The sequence below is a fragment of the Pelophylax lessonae genome, assembly GCF_965119305.1.
Source record: "Pelophylax lessonae genome assembly, chromosome: 5".
In the NCBI taxonomy this organism is placed as follows: Eukaryota; Metazoa; Chordata; class Amphibia; order Anura; family Ranidae; genus Pelophylax; species Pelophylax lessonae.
In genome coordinates this window covers 71373896-71396976 of record NC_138772.1, presented here as the reverse complement: position 1 = coordinate 71396976, position 23081 = coordinate 71373896, and the positions used below count along the sequence as shown (strand labels likewise).

The following is a 23081-nucleotide window of genomic DNA, read 5'->3' as shown; positions in this document are numbered from 1 at the left end:
TGTCAATAAACTAAGACTTTTGTACCTCAATTTTGCAAGCAAATGTTTCTTTGCCTGGCTGGGGTAAGCGCTTTTCATCCCACTTTGTTGTTTGTATTATCTATCTCAGTGGGTTAGCAGCACCCCCCAGCAGCACTATTCATTTACTATCTGATCTCACCATAGGACAGTCCTCCAGTGCCTGGTTATTTCTGTGTGCTTTTATGGTGATGCAAAACCTGCCTGAAGCAGATCAAATGCAGGTCAAAAGGAAATCAACTGCAGGTCAGAAGAAGGTCAACTTCAGGTCAGAAGGAGGTCTACTGTATATTAGAAGGTATTCTACTGCAAATCACTAGGAAGTCTACTGAAGATTAGAAGGAGGTCAATTGTATGTCAGAAGGAGGTCTAATGTAGATCAGAAGAAAGTCTACTGCAGATCAGAAGAATGTCTAATGCAGATCAGAAGAATGTCTACTGCATGTCAGAAGGAGCTATAATGCAGATCAGAAGGAGGTCCACTGCATGTCAGAAGCTCTAATGCAGATCAGAAGGAGGTCTATTGCATGTCAGATGGAGGTCTAATGCAGATCAGAAGGAGGTCGACAGCATGTCAGAAGAAAGTCTGCTGCAGATTAACTGCACCTGTCTTTGATTTCTTAACGATCTAAAAAGCATCTTACAGTGATGTTAAACTGATGCCATTGAGACAATCCCAAAGCCTGTCAATAAGGTATGGCAATGGAGAGTTTAGTTTTGTGAGCAAACAATGACCAAGCGCCAAGTCTGTCATATAGGAAGTGAGTCTTTACATTATATCTATATTATATAAAGTGAATCTTCACTTTATATTAGGCTTTGTTTGAGGTTCTGCAGGTGGCAGTTTGGCAAGCCGATCTACCAGTCACCTGGCCGCAATCAACTGGTAGACCATGATCAACAGGTTGTTGACCCCCATTCTAGATGTTCCTGAACACCCTTCTCTGACAGAGATCATGTGGCCCAGACAAAGAAAGCATGGAGCTACTGACAAGTAACTATTATGTAGGGTTGTGGTGGCAGCTTGGGTTAAATTAGAAGGCAAATCAAACAAACATAATTGCTAAAACAAAGAAGAGAAAATGGGGCTGGATAGGCCATAGTTTTAGGAAACTAGCAAACAGTCTTGCACTCATGGCCTTAAAGTAAGACCTATCCCAATAAATTAAATCTTATACTAGCTTTAACATGTTAAAGCAATTTCATTTTTGCTCTTTTTAAATCTGCAGCTTTCATGTAGGCAGGGCAGCCATCAGAAATTTTGAGGCCCCTTACCCAATTTTAGGCCTGGGCCCCCCCAGGCCTGACCACCAAAATATACGTTGGACAGTCAGCAAGGGGTTAAACATGTAAAGAGGCATTTGCGTACATAATTTGTTTTTATGATACTTTATTTTTCCCCTTTGATTAGACATAATTTACAGGCTTACAGACATGTATAAAGGCATTTATATTTGTAAGTGTGTAAAGCACACGCTCTTAGATGAAGATTTTCCAATTCTTGTATACACTTTTTTTTTTAAGGTTGTATTAACCACTTAAGCCCCGGAAGATTTTACCCCCATTCCGACCAGGGGGTATTTTGCGATTCGGCACTGCGTGAATTTAACGCACAATTGCGCGGTCGTGCGACGCTGTACCTAAACGAATTTGACGTCCTTTTTTTCCCACAAACAGAGCTTTCTTTTGGTGGTATTTGATCACCTGTGCGATTTTTTGATCACGCGCTATAAACAAAAAAAGAGCGACAATTTTGCAAAAATAACAATATTTTTCACATTTTTTTATATGAAATTCCCCCAAAAAAAAATGTAAAAATCAAAATTTTTAAAAATTTTCGGCCAATTTATTTTATGCTACCTATGTTTGGTAAAAAAAATCGCAAAAAGCGTATTTTGATTGGTTTGCGCAAAAGTTATCGCGTTTACTAACGAAGGGAAAGATTTTTGTCATTTTTGTTGTTTTTTTTTTTAACGCGTAATGGCGGCGATCTGCGATTTTTTTTGCGGTACTGTGACATTGCGGCGGACAGATCGGACCCTTGACTGACATTTTTGACACTTTTGGGGTTACCAGTGACATTTCTACAGTAATCAGTGCTATATATATGCACTGTTACTGTAAAAATACACTGGTAGTGAAGGGGTTAACTTTATTTGGAAGGGAGGGGCTGTGTGTGTCCCTAGGGGCGTGGTTTCTACTGTGATTGGCTGTGGCTCTAGCTGTAAAGACACTGATCAACGGATCTACATACCAGATCCGTTTTATCAGTGTCTTTGCAGCGAAGAGAATGACAGGCAGTTTGTTTACACAAGCTGCCTGACATTCTCCCTCTCCCCCGCCGATCGCCGAGTGACCGGCGGACATCGGGTCCGCTGGTCACACGCGCGGGGGGGTCCGTGACCACGCGGGAGCGGGAGCGCGCCCCGGGGGGCGCGCGCTCGCTCCCTAGACCCTCACAAGCAAGCAACGTAGCCCTACGTTAGTTTGCCTGTGAGGGGCTGACCGCCGACGTAGATAGTCGTGCGGCGGTCGGCAAGTGGTTAATGAAGCCTTAAAATATTTGATATTTCTACGCTTTTACTTGCAGTTTTTTATGTTGGTGACAGGGTCTCTTTAACCTAGAGTGAGGAAGAGAGGAAACCCTGTGACCACCACTAGGAACGGTATCTAAAGAATTTCAGGCTCCCGCAGTGAAATAGAAGGAGATAAAGGTGAAAACTGCAAATAGATCAGAAGCATGAATGGGCACACATTGGCTGCTGTTAGGATGTCATTTTTTGTGTAAGTTTAGATAAACGTATAATGTAGAAATCCGCAGCAACATTTAATTCTGACAAATTTATTTTTAGCAACAAAATCTTGGAATATTTCCCCTATTCTGCTGTAACACCTCTAAAGGTGACAAGCTCAGATGTCGTTAAGTGAGCTATTTCCAGCTATCATGCACTGTGCCAGGTCTAAGCTAAGAACCAGCATCTCCCTTACCCTGAGTGTAATTGTGTTAACACAATATATGTTCATCTCCACAGGGGCCAATAGGCCTGTAGAAATGCATTCATGAATATACTGCTCGATGAGCACTAATGAGGCTAAAGTTGCAGTGTTATCCATTTACACACATGCTTGTGCCTTCATTTACACATAGTAATTTTTTTTTGATAGGGTAAGTCCACCCCAAACTGATGTGTGTGTGTTTGTATATATATATATATATATATATATATATATATATATATATATATATATATATATATATACACACATTATCTCACAAAATATCTTTTCATGTGACAACACTGAAGAAATGACACTTTGCTACAATGTAAAGTAGTGAGTGTACAGCTTGTATAACAGTGTAAATTTGCTGTCCCTTCAAAATAATTCAACAAACAGCCATTAATGTTTAAACCACTGGCAACAAAAGTGAGTACATCCCTAAGTTAAAATGTCCAAATTGGGCCTAAAGTGTCAATATTTTGTGTCGCTGCCATTTTTTTCCAGCACTGCCTTAACCCTCTTGGGCATGGAGTTCACCAGAGCTTCACAGGTTGCCACTGGAGTCCTCTTCCACTCCTCCATGACAACATCACCAAGCTTGTGGATGTTAGAGACCTTGCGCTCCTCCACCTTCCATTAGAGGATGCCCCACAGATGCCTAATAGGGTTTAGATCTGGAGACATGCTTGGTCAGTCCATCACCTTTACCCTCAGCTTCTTTAGAAAGGCAGTGGTTGTCCTGGAGGTGTGTTTGGGGTCATTATCATGTTGAAATACTGCCCTGCGGCCCAGTCTCCAAAGAGAGGGGATAATGCTCTGCTTCAGTATGTCACAGTACATGTTGGCATTCATGGATCCCTCAGTGAACTGTAGCTCCCCAGTGCTGGCAGCACTCATGCAGCCCCAGACCATGACACTCCCACCACCATGTTTGACTGTAGGCAAGACACACTTGTCTTTGTACTCCTCACCTGGTTGCCGCCATACACGCTAGACACATCTGAACCAAATAGGTTTATATTGGTCTTATCAGACCACAGGACATGGTTCCAGTATTCCATGTCCTTAGTCTGCTTGTCTTCAGCAAACTGTTTGTGGGCTTTCTTGGGCATCATCTTTAGAAGAGGCTTCCTTCTGGGATGTCAGCCATGCAGACCAATTTGATGCAGTGTGTGGCGTATGGTCCGAGCACTGACAGGCTGACCCCCACCCCTTCAACCTCTACAGCAATGCTGGTAGCATTTATACGTCTATTTCCCAAAGACAACTTCTGGATACGTCGCTGAGCATGTGCACTCAACTTTTTGGTTGACCATGACTAGGCCTGTTCTGAGTGGAACCTGTCCTGTTAAACCGCTGTATGGTCATAGCCACCATGCTGCAGCTCAGTTTTAGGGTCTTGCCAATTGTCCTATAGCCTAGGCCATTTTATGTAGAGGACCAATATTTTTCAGATCCTCAGAGAGTTCTTTACCATGAGATGCCATGTTGAACTTCTGGTGACCAGTATGAGAGAGTGAGAGCGATAACACCAAATTTAACACACCTGCTCCCCATTCACAGCTGAGACCTTGCAATACTAACGAGTCACATGACACCGGGAAGGGAAAATGGCCAATTGGGCCCAGTTTGGACATATTAACTTAGGGGTGTACTCACTTTTGTTCCCAGTGGTTTCGATATGAATGGCTGCGTGTTGAGTTATTTTGAGGGGACAGCAAATTTACACTGTTACACAAGCTGTACCCCCACTACTTTACATTGTAGCAAAGTGTAATTTCTTCAGTGTTGTCACATGAAAAGATATAATAAAATATTAATAAAAATGTGGTGTACTCACTTTTGTGAGATACTGTATATACAGTATAGGTATGTATATATATATATATATATATATATATATATATATATATATATAATATATATACGCAGACACTATTATGAATAAATGTAAACAAACATTTCAAAATTAATTAAAGCATGTACAGTGTCAGTAGTGCAGTAAATGGTGTCAGAAAGGGGCAGAGGTTGGCATCAGTAGGTCAGTGGATGGTTTCAGTAGAGCAGTGGATGGTGTCAGAAGGGCTGAGGTTGGTGTTTGTAGGACAATGGATGGTGTCAGTCATTATAGCAGTGGACGGTGTCAGAAGAGCAGTGGACGGTGTCAGTAGGGCAGTGAATGGTGTCAGTAGTTTTTTTTTTGTATTATTTTTGAACATTTTTTTATAATTTTTTTTACAAAATTATTTTTTATTATTACTATTTTTTTTTTTACAATTGTTTTAAGATCCCTGTTGGGGGACTTTGATAAAATTACAGGGGTCTAAACAGACCCCTGAAGTCTCACTTTTGAGACAGAGAAAGGGACTGAGGACAGATATTCCCCAGTCCCTTTCTCTGCAGCTGCACTGGACAGTGAATGGATGGGAAGTGCTCTGTGCTAAACTGCTTCCTATTCATTCACAAACTGAAGCATAGTAAACACAGTTTACTATGCTTCTGTTATGAATAGACATCAGAGCCCAGGCAGCAGGTGGAATCTGTGCCTCACGGGGTGATTAGGCTAAGCACAACTGGCACACCCCGTGCAAACCCCATGCACATGCCTATGCGACAGGGAGATTTTGCTGTTAAAGATTTCAGTACTGCAGTAAGGGGCCTGGCCCACTAGGTTCCACTGATCACTAACATATCACTTTTGGTTGGACTGACCCTTTAAATTGATTTCTACAGATGTAAGCATTATTGCCTGTAAAATAGGCAGGTATAGGAGATAAGGCAGGCAACGGATGGGCAGATATCTTTATTGGGCAACATGCTGGGAGATGTCTTCCTGCCCTTGAATGGACCACTCATCACTATGGCCCACTATGTTATCATATGTGTGCTACTTTGACCTTTGCATCTTCGGCAGCTGGAAGTATTTGTTATCATTCCCCAGGAAAGTCACAGTTAGCAAGATTATAATTCATGCTTCGATTGGAAGCACTGATTGCAGTAATCAATCCACCTATGAGTATTCTAAGTATTTAGCACTGTGGTTTGCAGTGTCATGGAAAGGGGGCCTTACATGGGGATGGAACCACCAGTATACAATGCATTATAATCTTCAAGTCAGGTTGCAAAGCATGGAACCAGCTTTTTCTCATTTTTCCATTTCATTAGGAGAAGAGCATTGCCCAAGCCCTCGTATCAGCTCTCTTCCTCACATACGGGGTCCATAACACCTTTAGACCATAAGGCAAGGCAGGAGCACACACATCCCTATGGACACTTACGAGGCTTTACTATTTTAAGGTTTTAGATGGGTCTCTGGGCCAGGTGTTGCAGTGAAGCTGAAGACCGATTACAGTATCCCAGCTGCCCAGAAGAGATGCATCTTGACCCTGTGAACCATCTCTCCCTCAGTGCCCACCACTGCTGACCATCACCACTCTTGCCCTGAGCTGACTTCTTGTTATAACTTAATTCTATGTGCATATGAGTGCCTTCGGGTGTGTGTTATTGCAACCCAAAGATATGAATCCAGGCTTTGTAGGGGGTCCAGAGTAAGGGCTCATTTACATGGGGCAATGGGACGCACTGCAACCACCCTGCAATTGCCTACAATGCGCATAGCTGCAGTACGGTGGTGAGGCATTTTGGGGATTTAAGCATGTGGTGAGGGAGCGACATATCCCTTCCTCTTTGCCTGTCAAACATCCTTTAAAAAGCTCCTACTTTGACCTGTTGGAAACCCCTGATAAACGCAGTCATACCTCTTTATAAGTCCACTTACCTTTCTCCTGCTTGCCCCCCGTAAGTTTAATAAAGTATGGGATTTGTGGCTCAATTCCCCTGCCACTAATGATTAGTGACCAATTGTTGACTTCTGGGATTGGTCCTACTCACCGACTCCCTAAGCCAAGGGGCGGGATTATTCACCTTTGTGTCTTGATTTTTGCATTTGGGGTGCATGTCGGGACTGCCTTGTATTCTTTCTTAAATTGCATTCTTATTGCGGATAACTTGGAGACAAATGTTTTGATTTTCACTGTTTGCGCAAATTAAGTAGACACTGGTTTAATATTTATGAGGTTGTATTTTTGCTATTGTATTTTATGGACCCGGGGAATGCCCCAGAGGCTCTGTTTTGTATTCTATTCCCAGGAAAACCAAAAAAAAATATTAAAAAAAAAAAAAAAAACACCCTCCAGTGTAGCTGTACATGTGACCAAGCCCTATGGGAATCACAGACACAAACTCCTGGGGAAAATCTCTCCACTGGGAAGAAAAATAAGGAGCTGAGAATATAGGCAAAAATACATATATATACCAAAAACTGAAACAAAGGTTTGGGCAAGAATTTACTGGCACAGCCAAGTTTTTACTGGCATTTCCAAAAGTTACAGAATTACAGTTTTAAAGAGGTTGTAAACTCTGTTATTTTTTTTTTTTTTTTACAAGCTGAAAGAGAAACACATAATGAGCTAGTGTGCATCGCATACTAGCTCATTATGAAATACTTACCTTAGAACGAGCCCCTGCCATGCCGCCCGCTCACCTCTATGACGGGCGACATGTCCAGTCGCCCGTCTTCCGGGATCGCGGCATCTGGCCATCTGACTGGCCGGAGGCGCGGTGACGTCACTCCCACGCACGCGCGTGAGAGCCGACAGTCACGGCACGGGTCTCTGAAGAAACGGCACCAGCGGCCGTTCCTTCAGAGCGCATGCGCCAGTGACGTCACTGGTTGCATGTAAGGTAAATATCTCCTAAACGGTGCATGTTTAGGAGATATTTACAGTACCTATAGGTAAGCCTTATCATAGGCTTACCTATAGGTAAAAGTGTCAGAGGAGGGTTTACTTCCTCTTTAAGTGCAAATTTCTGTATTTTGGCTACAAACAAGTGCGTTATGCAATTAGTAATGTGATTTAAGATAGATTTTAAGGCAAAAAACATACTTATTTTATTTTTGGTATACTAAGTAAGTAGCTCAGGGACAGAAATTAGAAAGGGCGGCACACACACATGAAATTAACCCTCACAGTGACACTGACAGCAGTGTGCAGTAGCACAGATGATGATGACATCTCACCGACACACTACATCCCCTCCTGAGTCACAGTGACAGTCCCTCTCCATGCCAAGGGGTCCCTTCAGTCCACTCCAGTCCAAACAGCACTGACAACCCCGCTCCTGGCTTGCCTTGCTCCTGTCCCACAGAACCACATGCGAGGCTCCGGCCACTCTGTTTGGCCTTGCACCATGACATCACACGACACACTCAGGCATCCCCTCCGCCAGACCAGCATTGCCTGAACACACTGTAGCAGGCACTGGGATGGTCTTGGCCGGCTCTGGACCACAACTGCACATGCGCAGGTCCAAGCCGAGCATCCCAGCCATATTTTTTACTGGGAATCTTTTCCTGTCACTGACATTTACTGGTAGGAGAAAAGTGCCTGTTTTTTACTGGCTGCCTGTAGAAATACTGATGGTTGGCAACACTGGGTTTTGGGGGAGTTGCCTCTTAGCTCAATATTAATTATGCTGATGAAATACAGTGTATTGAATTTAATTGGAATGGTTCATATTTAATATCTCTCATATTCATAGCCTGACCCATTTAGCACCAGTACTATATTCCCATCCTATAAATCCAGTGAATTTGTCATGCAGCCCGGAACATTACCTCACTCTTGGCAGCATTTGTCTCTCTGCTCTTGTTATACGCTCTACCTGCTGGCTTGGAATGACCTCCACGTTCGCCGCTCTAAATTGGTTACAGTCGTTGTTTAGATTAAGGCTGCTGCAGGCAATCAGAAACCCAGCAGGCCTCACAATAGGAAAAAGAGCTCACTCCGCCCAGGGACCAACATAACGGCTTACGATAACTCTCTGTGTGCGCTTGTAAAGAGGCTATTAATTCAGGGGTTTATTCTACTCCAAAGTGTCAGTTTTATATAAAGCAGTGCCTGAAGTTGGAATGGTCGCCTTGCACGTTTTTGCTGCAGGCTGCAATGGCTCGTCACCAATCTGTAATATATCAGAGCGCAAGAGAATCTGTGGTTGTCTATGGCAATCGATGGTGTTGTACTAGGGTAATGAAACCTGTTGCTATGAGCCATTTCAGTCAGAGCTGATTGCTCAGGATACATGTTGGGGATGCCCAAGTGAGGTACCCTTTTGGGAGGAATCTCACACACACAGTATATACTGCACTGATTCTGTATTGACCTTGAACTGGCTTATTAGTATCATGGATAGGCAAGCCCTTGGCACTTGATACAACAGTTCAGCAAATAACAAGTCTCAACATTTGGCAAGATGTGTTACTGAAAGATGGCTTCAATTACTGGGGTAATGTCCCTTGACGGAGTACTTGAAGAGCGGTTTCAGCAACCTGCAATGTCGCCACAATCCCATTCCTATCACCAAAGTGAATGATGTGTTGGGGGAGCCTTCCCTAAGGTATCCCTGCTCGCCTGGAACCTCTCCCTACACTAAGTGCTGTCCCTCAAATTATGTGGTTTCCCCTATTTAAAAGGTTCTTTCACCCAAAATGGCAGATAAATCTCTAGAGATTTCTGTGTCCAGTCAGAAAACCTCTCTTTTCGAGGCACCAGCCGTAGTCTCTAAGGGTCCAATTCCCTTACGAGATCCCTCTTCTCATGCAGTGATGGTACAAGACCACCCAGAGGTGGGATGACTACTTGCACCTGCCTACATGCATTTTTTTTAGTTGACTGCTGTTGTTTGCCCCCCAGGATAGGCTGGCATGGGAGGTATCAACAGAGCAAAAACCTTTTGCTCTCTATAGTAGCAAACATCTATGTTCATTTAAACTCATGATACCATATTATAGGGTGAGTGCTCATAGTAGATATTATCAGTGACATTACAAAAAATAGGCAGGAGGCAGGCCAATAACACAATGGGATTAATTTACTAAAACTTGAGAGTGCAACATCTGGTGCAGCTCTGCATAGAAGCCAATCAGTTTCAAGGTTTTTTTTTTTGTCGAGGTAATTGAAGAAGCTCAAGTTAGAAGCTGATTAGTTTCTATGCAAAACTGCACCAGATTTTGCACTTTCCCATTTCCAGTAAATTAACCCCAATGTCTGTAGGTACTGATGGCTACGAGAAGAGCTGTCACCTGCCATTCCAACACGCAGTATGTGTGACTTCATCCAGACTCCGAGAACTGGTGTGAATATGGCAGATGGCTTAATTTTACTAACTGGTTGGGGGAGTAAGGAGACAGTGGTTGATATATTTGAGATTGATTGTGATTGCAGTGGTAAGCAAGCACTGCATCTTTGAGTAAAATAATTATTGCTTTGCGATTTTATTCAAATTCATCAGTTTGGTCAATTTGAACAATCGATTTAATGACCATTTTGATATGTGTGTGGCGACCATAAGAGCTTATCGGGTGCATTTTATGCAAGCAGTGAGCCTGTGCGCAGGATCATAAGTTGGGCCCTCCTGGGCAAGAAATAAAAAGTGCATGGGCTGTAGCAAAAAGCTCAGAGATCAGGAGGAAGTGACGCAGAGTTCAGAGATCAGTAGGAAGTGACGCAGAGTTCAGAGATCGGTAGGAAGTGTAGGAAGTGATGCATTGTTCAGAGATCAGTAGGAAGTGAGGCAGAATTGAGAGATTGGTAGGAAGTGATGCAGAGTTCAGAAATCAGTGATCAGTAAAAGTGACGCAGGGCACAGAGATTAGTAGGAAGTGGCACAAAGCTTGGAGATCAGTAGGAAGTGACACAAAGCTTGGAGATCAGTAGGCAGTAATACAGAGCTCAGAGATCAGCATGAAGTGACTGAAAGACCATTATGAAGTGACTGAGAGATCAGTATGAAGTGATGCAGAGATCAGTGGGAAGTGACGCAGAGCTCAGAGATGAGTTGGAAGTGACACAGAGTTCAGAGATCGGTAGGAAGTCATGCAGAGTTCAAAGTTTAGTAGGAAGTGGAGCAAAGTTGAGAGATTGGTAGGAAGTGATGCAGAGTTCAGAGATCAGTGATCAGTAGGAAGTGAAACGGGCTGATTTACTAAAACCGAAGAGAGAAAAATGTGGTGCAGCTCTGCATAGAAACTAGTTAGCTTCCAGGTTTTATTTTCAAAGCTTAATTGAACAAGCTGAAGTTAGAAGCTGATTGATTACCATGAACATCTGCACCAGATTTTGCACTCTCCAGTTTTAGTAAATCAACCCCACAGAGTTCAGAGATCAGAGAAATGTTGTAGAGTTTCGAGATCAGTGATCAGTAGGAAGTGATGCAAAGATCAGGGCTCAGTAGAAAGTGATGCAGAGATCAGTAGGAAGTGACTAAGAGTGACGCAGAGCTTGGAGATCAGTAGGCAGTAATGCAGACCTCAGAGATCAGTATGAGGTAACTCAGAGGTTAGTAGGAAGTGACGCAGAGTTCAGGTTCTAGTAGACAGTGACGCAGAGTTCAGAGATCAGTAGGAAGTGATGCAGAGTTCAGAGATCAGTAGGAAGTGATGCAGAGTTCAGAGATCAGTAGGAAGTGATGCAGAGTTCAGAGATCAGTAGGAAGTGACACAAAGTTCAGAGATAAGTAGGACGTGAGGCAGAGTTGAGAGATCAGTAGAAAGTGATGCAGAGATCAGTAGGGAGTGACGCAGAGTTTAGAGATTAGGGATCAATAGGAAGTGACGCAAAATCAGAGATCGGTGGAAAGTAATGCAGAGTTTAGAGATTAGTAGGAAGTGATGCAGAGCTTGGAGACCAGTAGGCAATAATGCAGAGCCCAGAGATCAGCATGAAGTGACTGAGAGAACTGAGAGAACAGTATGAAGTGACACAGAGGTCAGTAACAAGTGATCCGTAGGAGGTGACACAGAGTTCAAAGACCAGTAGTAAGTGACAAAGCGGTTAGGGACTAGTAGCAGAGTTCAGAGATCAATGATCAGTAGGAAGTGACACAAAGATCAGAGATCAGTTGGAAGTGATGCAGAGCTAAGAGATGAGTAGGAAGTGACACAGAGATCAGTAGGAAGTGACACAGAGCTCAGAGATCAGTAGGAAGTGCCGCAGAGGTCAGCGATCAGTAGGAAGTGCCGCAGAGGTCAGAGATCAGTAGGAAGTGACGCAGAGGTCAGAGATCAGTAGCAAGTGACGCAGAGGTCAGAGATCAGTAGGAAGTGACACAGAGTTCAGAGAGAAGTAGGAAGTGAGGCATAGTTGAGAGATCAGTAGGAAGTATTGAAGCGATCAGGAGGAAGTGATGCATAGTTCTGAGATCAGTAGGAAGTGAAGCACAGTTCAGAGATCAGTGATCAGTAGGAAGTGACACAGGTGGGAGATTTACTAAAACTGGAGTGTGCAAAATCTGGTGCAGCTCTGCATAGAAACCACTAAGCTTCCATTTTTTTTTTTTTGTCAAAGCTTAATTGAACAAGCTGAAGTTAAAAGCTGATTGGCTACCATGTACAACTGCACCAAATTTTGCACTTTCCAGTTTTAGTATATTAACCCCACAGAGTTCAGTGATCAGTAAATGACGCAGAGTTTAGAAATCAGTGATCAGTAGGAAGTGACGCAAAGATCAGAGATCAGTAGGAAGTGACGCAGAGCTTGGAGATCAGTAGGCCATAATGCAGAACTCAAAGATCAGTATTGAGTGACTCAGAGATCAGTAGAAAGTGACGCAGAGCTCAGGGATCAGCTGGAAGTGATGCATAGCTCAGAGATCAGTAGGAAGTGACGCAGAGCTCAGAGATTAGCAGGAAGTGATGCAGAGGTCAGAGATCGGTTGGAAGTGACAAAGAGTTCAGAGATCAGTAGGAAGTGATGCAGAGCTAAGAGATCAGTATGAAGTGATGCAGAGCTCAGAGATCAGTAGGAAGTGATGCAGAGCTCAGAGATCAGCAGGAAGTGATGCAGAGTTCAGAAATCAGTAGGAAGTGATGCAGAGCTCAGAGATCAGTAGGAAGTGACGCAGAGTTCAGAAATCAGTAGGGAGTGACGCAGAGTTCAGAAATCAGTAGGAAGTGACGCAGAGCTCAGAGATCAGTAGGAAGTGACGGAGAGCTCATAAATTAGTAGGAAGTGATGCAGAGCTCAGAGATCAGTAGGAAGTGACAGAGAGCTTATAAATCAGTAGGAAGTGATGCAGAGCTCAGAGATCAGTAGGAAGTGATGCAGAGCTCAGAGATCAGTAGAAAGTGACCCAGAGCTCAGAGATCAGTAGGAAGTGACGGAGAGCTCAGAAATCAGTAGGAAGTGATGCAGAGCTCAGAGATCAGTAGGAAGTGACCCAGAGCTCAGAGATCAGTAGGAAGTGATGCAGAGCTCAGAGATCAGTAGGAAGTGACCCAGAGCTCAGAGGTCAGTAGGAAGTGATGCAGAGCTCAGAGATCAGTAGGAAGTGACCCAGAGCTCAGAGATCAGTAGGAAGTGACCCAGAGCTCAGAAATCAGTAGGAAGTGACCCAGAGCTCAGAGATCAGTAGGAAGTGATGCAGAGCTCAGAGATCAGTAGGAAGTGACCCAGAGCTCAGAAATCAGTAGGAAGTGATGCAGAGCTCAGAGATCAGTAGGAAGTGATGCAGAGATCAGTAGGAAGTGACACAGAGCTTTGAGATTAGTAACAAGTGAGGTAGGTGCTCCTGGTAAAGACCAATATGTAACCTAACTACACCTTGTACATAAAAAAAGCCTACGGTAATTAAAGCATAACAAAGCCCCCAACACTCTATGCAAAATATCTCAATGGTCACAGCAACTTCATTTTTTTATATTCCATGTATTATGAGTAGAATGTTGGGGGTTGTTGAGCTCTAATTAGAATTATTTGTATAGGGGTTACATAGCAGTTAACCCCCTGCCTGCTGGAGGTGGAGCCCAGGGGAGCCAAACCCCACAGCTGCCAGCCCCATCTTTACTATGTAACCAGTTGATGCTGCCGAAGCTCCAGCTTGTTAATTGACAGCTATCATCAGGAGAGGAAGGAATTTTTCATCCGATCCTCTCCCCTTGCGGCTCCCCCGGTTCCCGATCACCTCCACATCACAAGCCCTAAGCCTCTACATTAATCTTTGCTGCAGCTGTAGCGTTTGGTGGGAGGTAATGCTGCTGAATGTGAAATGCGGCTTATTTTTGCCGTGGCATATGTACAGCTCTGAGCGGCTGAATGTGACTGGTTGGGTGGTGGTAAAACCGCTCGCTCCCCCCCTTCCCAGCCGCACGTGTTTACAAGCCCTTTCGGTGCTTTGTTTTTGTTTATAAGTCTTGTTCGTTCTATGCGTTATTAGATTTTTTCTTTTTAAAAAATTCTACAACTATAAAAAGTGGATGGAAAAAGCAGTGCCTTTAAATCGGTTCTCTGGAAATGTTCTGGCTAGGCGGAAAATTTATTTACCATATTAAATATTAACTTGCTTTGAAGTGCTGCTGGCCACTCGGAGGATGAGTTATGCACTGCTCAAGTGCTCTGTTTTTCTGCAGTGCATGCTTCATTTGAATGGCCTCTGTCCTTCCTTCCATGCCAAGTTTACCTCGGAGAGAGCCGCTGCGTTCCTTGATATCATTCATGCCTGCTGCTGTGCCCGCTCAGCCATTTTCTGGGCAATTTACAACTTTTAATCTTTTTTATTTAATTTTTTTATTTTTACTGAAGCTCGTACTGGATTAGTGACACTCAACACAAACAAGAACCTAGTGGACGTAACAGGAGATATATCTTTTATGTTTAGGGCAAGCATATTATTTGTAAGCGTACCTATTATCTCTTACAGAGATCACAGTGCTCTCCCCTGACAATGCCTTTATCTCATTTTCTCTCTAGAAAAACAGAGCCATCTTTGTTCGGGCATTTATACCTGAACTGAGATGCTGGCTCAAGAGTGGATCAGTCTTGTAAATCACTTGTGTTTGTGTAGTTTGGGGCTTTGTTCACAAATGTCTGACACAGACCTGCCCCTGCTTCATCCTATCGCCTTGTAACTTGCTGTTAAGTTACAAAGTTAAATAGTGAAGACTGGGAGAGAGGAGACTGAGAAAATGCTTCTTCCTGCCTCCAGCAGACTGATGACATCATCTTAGTCTAGGCAAAATCACGTGACTGGGGCTTCTTAAAAAAAAAGTTGGGCTTTTTATGAAAAATGATGACAGGAAATTAATAAAGGAGAAGTATAGCCAAAGCTATTTTGGTATCCAGATGCCTGGGCCAGCAGCTGGCTCAGCCTCCCAGCGTGCCACTGGGAGACTGAGCCAACTGCTTCTGCCTCCTCCACAGCCCAGAGTTCCAGTGAGCACTGGAGGGGCAGAGTACAGAACGGTGACTGACAGTCACTGGCATTCTGCTCACTGAAGGCCTTTGATCACAGTTCTCAGTCTTAGGAGTGGCAGTGGACAGATGCACTATCAAATCCATGCTGCATTCACCTAGGGGAATAGGAATATAGATGTTTATTTATTTTTTTTAAACCAATACTTCTCTTTTATAGCAAACTTGTAAAGTTATTGAGAGGTCTTCTTTAATGATCTTAGTCAATCGTCATTTTAAACACTTTTTGAGAGATATGCGTGGGTGCCATTACAGCAATATCAAACCCAAAAGCAAACATTCATTATATTGCAGTTTAACAATATTCAGATATGATGGCTGCATTCATTTCCTCTTTTAGGCCCCTTTCACACAGGCGGACTGTTCAGATCCGCCTGTCAGTTTTTTTTGGTATACAAAAAGAATCCCCAATGATGTGGGACTGTGAATGCCACTAGACACTGTATGTTGTGGTTAAAATGTTAAATTTTTATTTAAATCAAAACATGAACAAAGAATACATACAAAATTGAAAGACATCAACATTACATACAAAACAGGGCATATAAAAATCGCATGCAATTGACAGACCATGTACTAGACCACATTGAAGACGCTCAGGTGCACACGGTGATCTTAGAACCGGAAAAAAGGACCCTACGTGTTTCGGGCGTTAAAACAGCCCTTCCTCAGGGGTCAACCAGAGTTCCAGAAAAGCACCTACTATGCCCTTGGCGTCTATACAAGGGATTGGACTGGTCTGTCGATTAAAAACGGTAGGTCATACCATATGGAGGAATGCCATATGTCAGTTTTTTTGGCGGATCTGAACGGTCCCCCCATGCATCCTTATGGGGCATCGGATGTCAGCGGAGACATGTCCTCTGACATCCGATCCGATCCGTCAAATCTGGACGGATGGAAACCATATTTTCCATCCATCCAGCGGATCAGATCGGATGAGAACGGACCGACGGTCCATTCCCATCCGATTCCCCCATAGAGATGTAAGGGGACACACAGCACAGTTGTCATCCTCCTGCTCAGTGGGGGATCGGTGGATCGATCCCCCGCTGAGAAAAACAGAGTCCGTCCGACGGCCGGGCTGTGTGATATAGGCCTTAGGCTTTCCATCTGCTATTTTCATCTGGTGATCCAGCCAGCAAGTCTGTTGTGTTTTAAAAGCTCAAGCTCTCCAGCAGAATGTATCGGTTTACATGAATGAGACCAACCACTTATCACTGGCAGGGGTGAATAAAATGATGCGCTTTTATTTATTCATGTAACTTTAGAACAACATTCATCATGTCATCAAATATACTGTTTTTGTTCAAATTTCTACTAGTTTTTTTTTTTTATGTAAAAAAGAGACATGAAAAATTTTCACTACAGTCAAAAATGATTATCCATTCATCCCCCACTGTTCAAATGTTTAGAAAATATAGTGTTTAACCACTTCCCGCCCGCCCACTGTCAAATGACGGTTGAACGGTGCGGCTATTGTTCTGGGACAATGTCATATGATGGAGCACCAGAACAGACTCTCTCGCGCGCCCGCGGGGGCACGCAGTGCGTCGATCGTGGCCGCGCCGTGTTGCTAGGACACGGCGCTACCCCGATCTTGGTAAAGAGCCAATGACTTGGCTCTTTACCCATGTGATTGGCTGTGTCCAATCACAGCCGGTCACATGTAAATGAGGAAGTGCCATTTATCGGCTCTCCTCGCCTCACACTGTCAGAGTGTGTGGCGAGGAGAGCCAATCAGCGGCTCCTCCTCAAAGGGGAAGCTAGAAAAGGTAATCAGGGCACTGATTATCAGTGCCCTGATTACAGAAAAGCTCAAAACAGTGCCCACCATCAGTGCCCACAATCACTGCCCATAGTGTTGCCAGCCAGTGCCTGCTCATCTGTGCTGCCCATTAGTGACCATCAGTGCCGCCCGTCAGTGCTAATCAGTGCCCATCAGTGCCGCCTATCAGTGCTCATCAGTGCCCATCAGTACGGCATATTAGTGCCCATCAGTGCCACCTCATCAGTGCACATCAGTGAAGCAGAAAAATTATTTATTTTCAAAATTTACTCACAGAAAATAAGAAAAACTTTTTTTCCCCCAAAATGTTCTGTTTTTTTCTTTTTTTTTTTTTTTGTAAGAAATGAAAAACCCAGCGGTGATTAAATACCACCAAAAGAAAGCTCTATTTGTGTGAAAAAAATTATAACAATTTCATATGGGTACAGTGTAGCATGACCACGCAATTGTCATTCAAAATGTGACAGCGCTGCAAGCTGAAATTGGCCTGGGCAGGAAGGGGGTGAAAGTGCCCAGTATTGAAGTAGTTAAGCAGACATCTACCCACCTTTACTTATGCTGAAGTGAGTGTATGTAGATAGGAAGTGGCTAAAAGAGTCTGGAGGAGATCAGTAGCGCTGGAATACAAAAAAGGATAAAAAAATTAAATAAAAAAGTTTTTATGAAAAAAAGCATGGTAATTGTCTATTATACAACGTGCTTTTATCAAATTAAATATCATTCATTCTGTTTTTACATATACTTTAATAAGAAATAATATTATAAAAGGGTGAATGATATGCAGGCACACTGATTATTATTATTTATTTATTTTTTTGAGAGGGGGAATTAAAAAGAAGGTAACATGGAGCATTTTATAGTACGGATCTATGTAGGAGACCTTTGTGCTATAAACGACCATCTAAATATAAATTATCAGTAGAAAATAACTGGCAACATTCTACCAGGCTGACACTTACCCTGTCCTGCTCACTATCATGGAGCTGCTGTGATAAGACTGTCCAGCACCATATAGGGGCCGGGCGCTTGATAAGCCCAACTAACCAGACATCAGTCATTACTAAGCCCATTGTTACAGCCTGCCGCACAGCACTGCGCCTCCATCCTGCCTGCCTCTGTATCATACAGATACCTATATTCATGACCTAATCTTTAGAGATGAAAATCCCAATCATTATCGACTCGGCCGCAGATGACAGCGATGGCGAGGAAAGGGTAATTGTCTGACTTTTCCTGGATCTTATTCTCGTCATTAACTGTAAAAATAATCTGCGTTTTTCTCTTTTTCAGTTCTTCCCCAAGCCCGTCCTGGAAAACAGAAGCGTTGAATTTGCTAAGAAATGCAGCGAATTCATCAGTGACGTAAGTAGAAGGCATTGGCTTCTTATATTAACGCAAAACCTTGACTATAGTCCCCAAGTGTTCTGACCCAAATCCCTCCATCTCTACAGCTGTCCATTATTTATATTTTTATATATATTTATATAATTTTATATATATATATATATATATATATATATATATATATATATATATATATATATACAGTGCCTTACGAAAGTATTCGCCCCCCTTGAACTTTTCTACCTTTTGCCACATTTCAGGCTTCAAACATAAAGATATAAAACTGTAATTTTTGGGAAGAATCAACAAGTGGGACACAATCATGAAGTGGAACAAAATTTATTGGATATTTCAAACTTTTTTAACAAATAAAAAACTGAAAAATTGGGCGTGCAAAATTATTCAGCCCCCTTAAGTTAATACTTTTTAGCGCCACCTTTTGCTGCGATTACAGCTGTAAGTCGCTTGGGGTATGTCTCTATCAGTTTTGCACATTGAGAGACTGAAAATTTTGCCCATTCCTCCTTGCAAAACAGCTCGAGCTCAGTGAGGTTGGATGGAGAGCGTTTGTGAACAACAGTTTTCAGTTCTTTCCACAGATTCTCGATTGGATTCAGGTCTGGACTTTGACTTGGCCATTCTAACACCTGGATATGTTTATTTGTGAACCATTCCATTGTAGATTTTGCTTCATGTTTTGGATCATTGTCTTATTGGAAGACAAATCTCTGTCCCAGTCTCAGGTCTTTTACAGACTCCATCAGGTTTTCTTCCAGAATGGTCCTGTTTTTGGCTCCATCCATCTTCTCATCAATTTTAACCATCTTCCCTGTCCCCTGCTGAAGAAAAGCAGCCCCAAACCATGATGCTGCCACCACCATGTTTGACAGTGGGGATGGTGTGTTCAGGGAGATGGGCTGTGTTGCTTTTACGCCAAACATAACGTTTTGCATTGTTGCCAAAAAGTTAGATTTGGTTTCATCTGACCAGAGCACCTTCTTCCACATGTTTGGTGTGTCTCCCAGGTGGCTTGTGGCAAACTTTAAACGACACTTTTTATGGATATCTTTAAGAAATGGTTTTCTTCTTGCCACTCTTCCATAAAGGCCAGATTTGTGCAGTATACGACTGATTGTTGTCCTATGGACAGAGTCTCCCACCTCAGCTGTAGATCTCTGCAGTTCATCCAGAGTGATCATGGGCCTCTTGGCTGCATTTCTGATCAGTCTTCTCCTTGTATGAGCTGAAAGTTTAGAGGGACGGCCAGGTCTTCGTAGATTTGCAGTGATCTGATACTCCTTCCATTTCAATATTATCGCTTGCACTGGGATGTTTAAAGCTTGGGAAATCTTTTTGTATCCAAATCCGGCTTTAAACTTCTCCACAACAGTATCTCGGACCTGCCTGGTGTGTTCCTTGTTCTTTATGATGCTCTTTGCGCTTTAAACGGACCTCTGAGACTATCACAGTGCAGGTGCATTTATACAGAGACTTGATTACACACAGGTGGATTCTATTTATCATCATTAGTCATTTAGGTCAACATTGGATCATTCAGAGATCCTCACTGAACTTCTGGAGAGAGTTTGCTGCACTGAAAGTAAAGGGGCTGAATAATTTTGCACTCCCAATTTTTCCGTTTTTTATTTGTTAAAAAAGTTTGAAATATCGAATAAATTTCGTTCCACTTCATGATTGTGTCCCACTTGTTGTTGATTCTTCACAAAAAATTACAGTTTTATATCTTTATGTTTGAAGCCTGAAATGTGGCAAAAGGTTGCAAAGTTCAAGGGGGCCGAATACTTTCGCAAGGCACTGTATATATATATATATATACATACATACATATATATATAAAAAATATGGAAGAGAAAGCTAGTCTTTGTATTTTTTTCTTTTTTATAAACAGTATATACTGTGTGTGTGTGTGTATATATATATATATATATATATCCTGAGAAAGATGAGCTTGTGCCTCGTCGAAACGTTGATTAAAACCGTCATTATGCGTTTACCTTTCAAGAGTCAAGACCTGTAAGTGCCGCTCTCTTTTTTTGTATGTGTATATATATATATATATATATATATATATATATATATATATATATATATATATATATATATATGTATGCAGAGGGGCACACAAAAAATGTATACACACTTCAACATGAAAAATGTATGCAAAAAAAATGTATTACTTGATAATCAAATGGTAGCTATAAGTCATGGTTGAATTATGCAATTACATTGGGAGCTCAAAATAGTCACCATTAGCATCCAGACACTTTTGATTTCGGCAGACTACTGAATGAACAACATTGACTAGGAATTGTTCTGCATGATGTTTCACTTTCTTCCGTAGTGCAGTCAGTGTAGGTGTTTTTTTACGGTACACCACATCCTTAGTGTTCCCCATGGATAGAAATCTGGGGATGTTAAATCCGGGGAACGTGGAGGGAATTCAACAGCACCTCTACGTCCTATCCAACGTCCTGTCATTGAGAGAGGCTCTCACATCTCGGTGGTAGTGGGGTGGTGCACCATCTTGCTGTTGCAATTGGTCGTCTGCATAAACCTCTGGCCGGTAACATGAAGACATCAACAATGGTGTGACTACTGACATCTTATAAGGGGAAACCATAATACTACACATTGCTGCCATAATTCTATTTGGGTTTAAAAAAAGGGCCTACTGTGGAAAACTGTTGAAGAGTGTATACATTTTTTCGGCCCCTCTGTATAAAAAGCAACCTGGGCTTCCATAACCCTTAGCGGTGCCACAGGCTGATCACCTCCATCCCACGCTGCATTGATGAAAAAGGAGCCCCAACCAAGTATTGAGTGCATACTATACTGTACATGGACATACTTTTCAGTAAGCCAACATTTCTGTATTAAAAATTCTTTTTTTTTTATTGGCCTTGTAATATATCTATTGTAATATTCAAATTTTCTGAGATACTGAATTTTGGGTTTTCAGTAGCTTTAAGCCATAATCATCAAGATAAAAGAAAGAAATGCTTGAAATATATCACTCTGTGCGTAACACATCTATATAAAATATATGAGTTTCACTTTTTGAATTGAATTACTGAAATAAATTAACTTTTTGATGATATTCAAATTGTATGAGCTGCACCCGTGTGTGTGTGTGCATATATATATATATATATATATATATATATATATATATATATGAAACTGCTTTCTGCTTTTGTGGTAACACGGAGATGTTTTATGAACTTCACTTATTATTATTATTATTATACAGGATTTATATAGCGCCATCAGTTTGCGCAGCGCTTTACAATGTGAGGGATAATTATATATGTAAATAAGAGACCCCATCTCTACTCATCACCCTCTTTCCATCTTGGCATGGTGGCTGTGCTTTACTTTTCTTCATTGCCTGTACAGGCGGTCCCCGGGTTACAAACATCCGACTTACAAACGACTCCTACTTACAAATGGAGGGAGACAACAGGAAGTGAGGAGAAATCTCCCCCTAGGAAGGGAAATTCACTCCTGTAAGAGTTCTTATGGGAAAAAGGTGTCTCCACTGACGCTTTATCACCATTCCTTGTTTCTACAACAATCCAAAATTTTAGAATCCAATTGTCATAGGGAAAGAAAGTGAGGTGAAATCTTCTGAACAGGGGCACAGACAGCAAAAAAATGTTACAGGGGTGTTAATCCTTTCCTGTGCTATCCAAAAAACTTATAATATTATTTTGGCTGGAGCTAAAGATAAAAAATGTACCTGTTCCGACTTACAAACAAATTCAACTTAAGAACAAACCTACAGTCCCTATCTTGTTCGTAACCCGGTGTAACGTTAAAAAACCCTACCCCGTGAAAATTCCCTACCCTCGTCACTTCCTGTGCACGTACGTCATTGAACAGCTGAGCAGCTTCCCACTGCGCATGCTCACAGCTGCGGAGGGTAGGGAATTTTTATGGGGTAGTATTTTTTAACGTTACACCGCATCAGCTGTTGCCACGCGTCCCACTGCGCATGGGCAGCCACTACATTAAATCATCTCCGCTCCAACCCTGAGATTTCCCTGCGGGCGCCTGTCATTCATCAGCAGGTGCAGTGTCCCACATGATCTCGGCTCCGTAATTTATATTTTCATAGACCAGCCGCCGCTTTTACATTTTGGAGCCGAGATCAGGGAAGTCTGACGGGTTGGAGCGGAGATGATTTAATGTTGGAGCAGAGATGATTTAATGTTGGAGCGGAGATGATTTACTGTGCGCGCGGCAACAGCTGATGCGGTGTAACGTTAAAAAAAAACACTACCCCATGAAAATTCCCTACCCTCCGGAGCTGTGAGCATGCGCAGTGAGAAGCGGCCCAGCTGTTGAATGACGTACATGCACAGGAAGTGACGAGGGTGGGGAATTTTCACTGGTAGGGTTTTTTCACGGAACACCGGGGACCGCCTGTACAAGTCTACCAGTGAGATCTGACAGACTGAAAGCAGTGCACTCTTTTTGTGGCCAAGGAGCAGTTGTTAACCAGTGAGGGTGTAACATGTAACATGATGAACATCCACCACCTTACCCCCCCCCCATCCGAACCTTCCCTGTAACAGAGGGCAGGAGACTTTCTTCCCACACCT

At 42.6% G+C, this 23081-nt stretch overlaps 2 protein-coding genes across 3 annotated transcripts in view; both read left to right on the top strand.

The window, feature by feature from the left end:
- The window catches only part of LOC309555747 (LIM zinc-binding domain-containing Nebulette), a 328664-nt gene that overhangs the window by 180710 nt on the left and 124873 nt on the right, over positions 1-23081 (top strand). The gene's annotated exons all lie outside the window — the stretch shown is intronic.
- The window catches only part of LOC309555575 (nebulette-like), a gene marked incomplete at its 5' end in the record, with an annotated part of 100411 nt that continues 95600 nt past the window's right edge, over positions 18271-23081 (top strand). Inside the window, 2 exons of the mRNA XM_082257635.1 lie at positions 18271-18327; positions 18403-18474. Of these exons, the coding sequence (XP_082113761.1) occupies positions 18271-18327; positions 18403-18474 (129 nt within the window). The remainder of the gene's footprint in view (positions 18328-18402; positions 18475-23081) is intronic.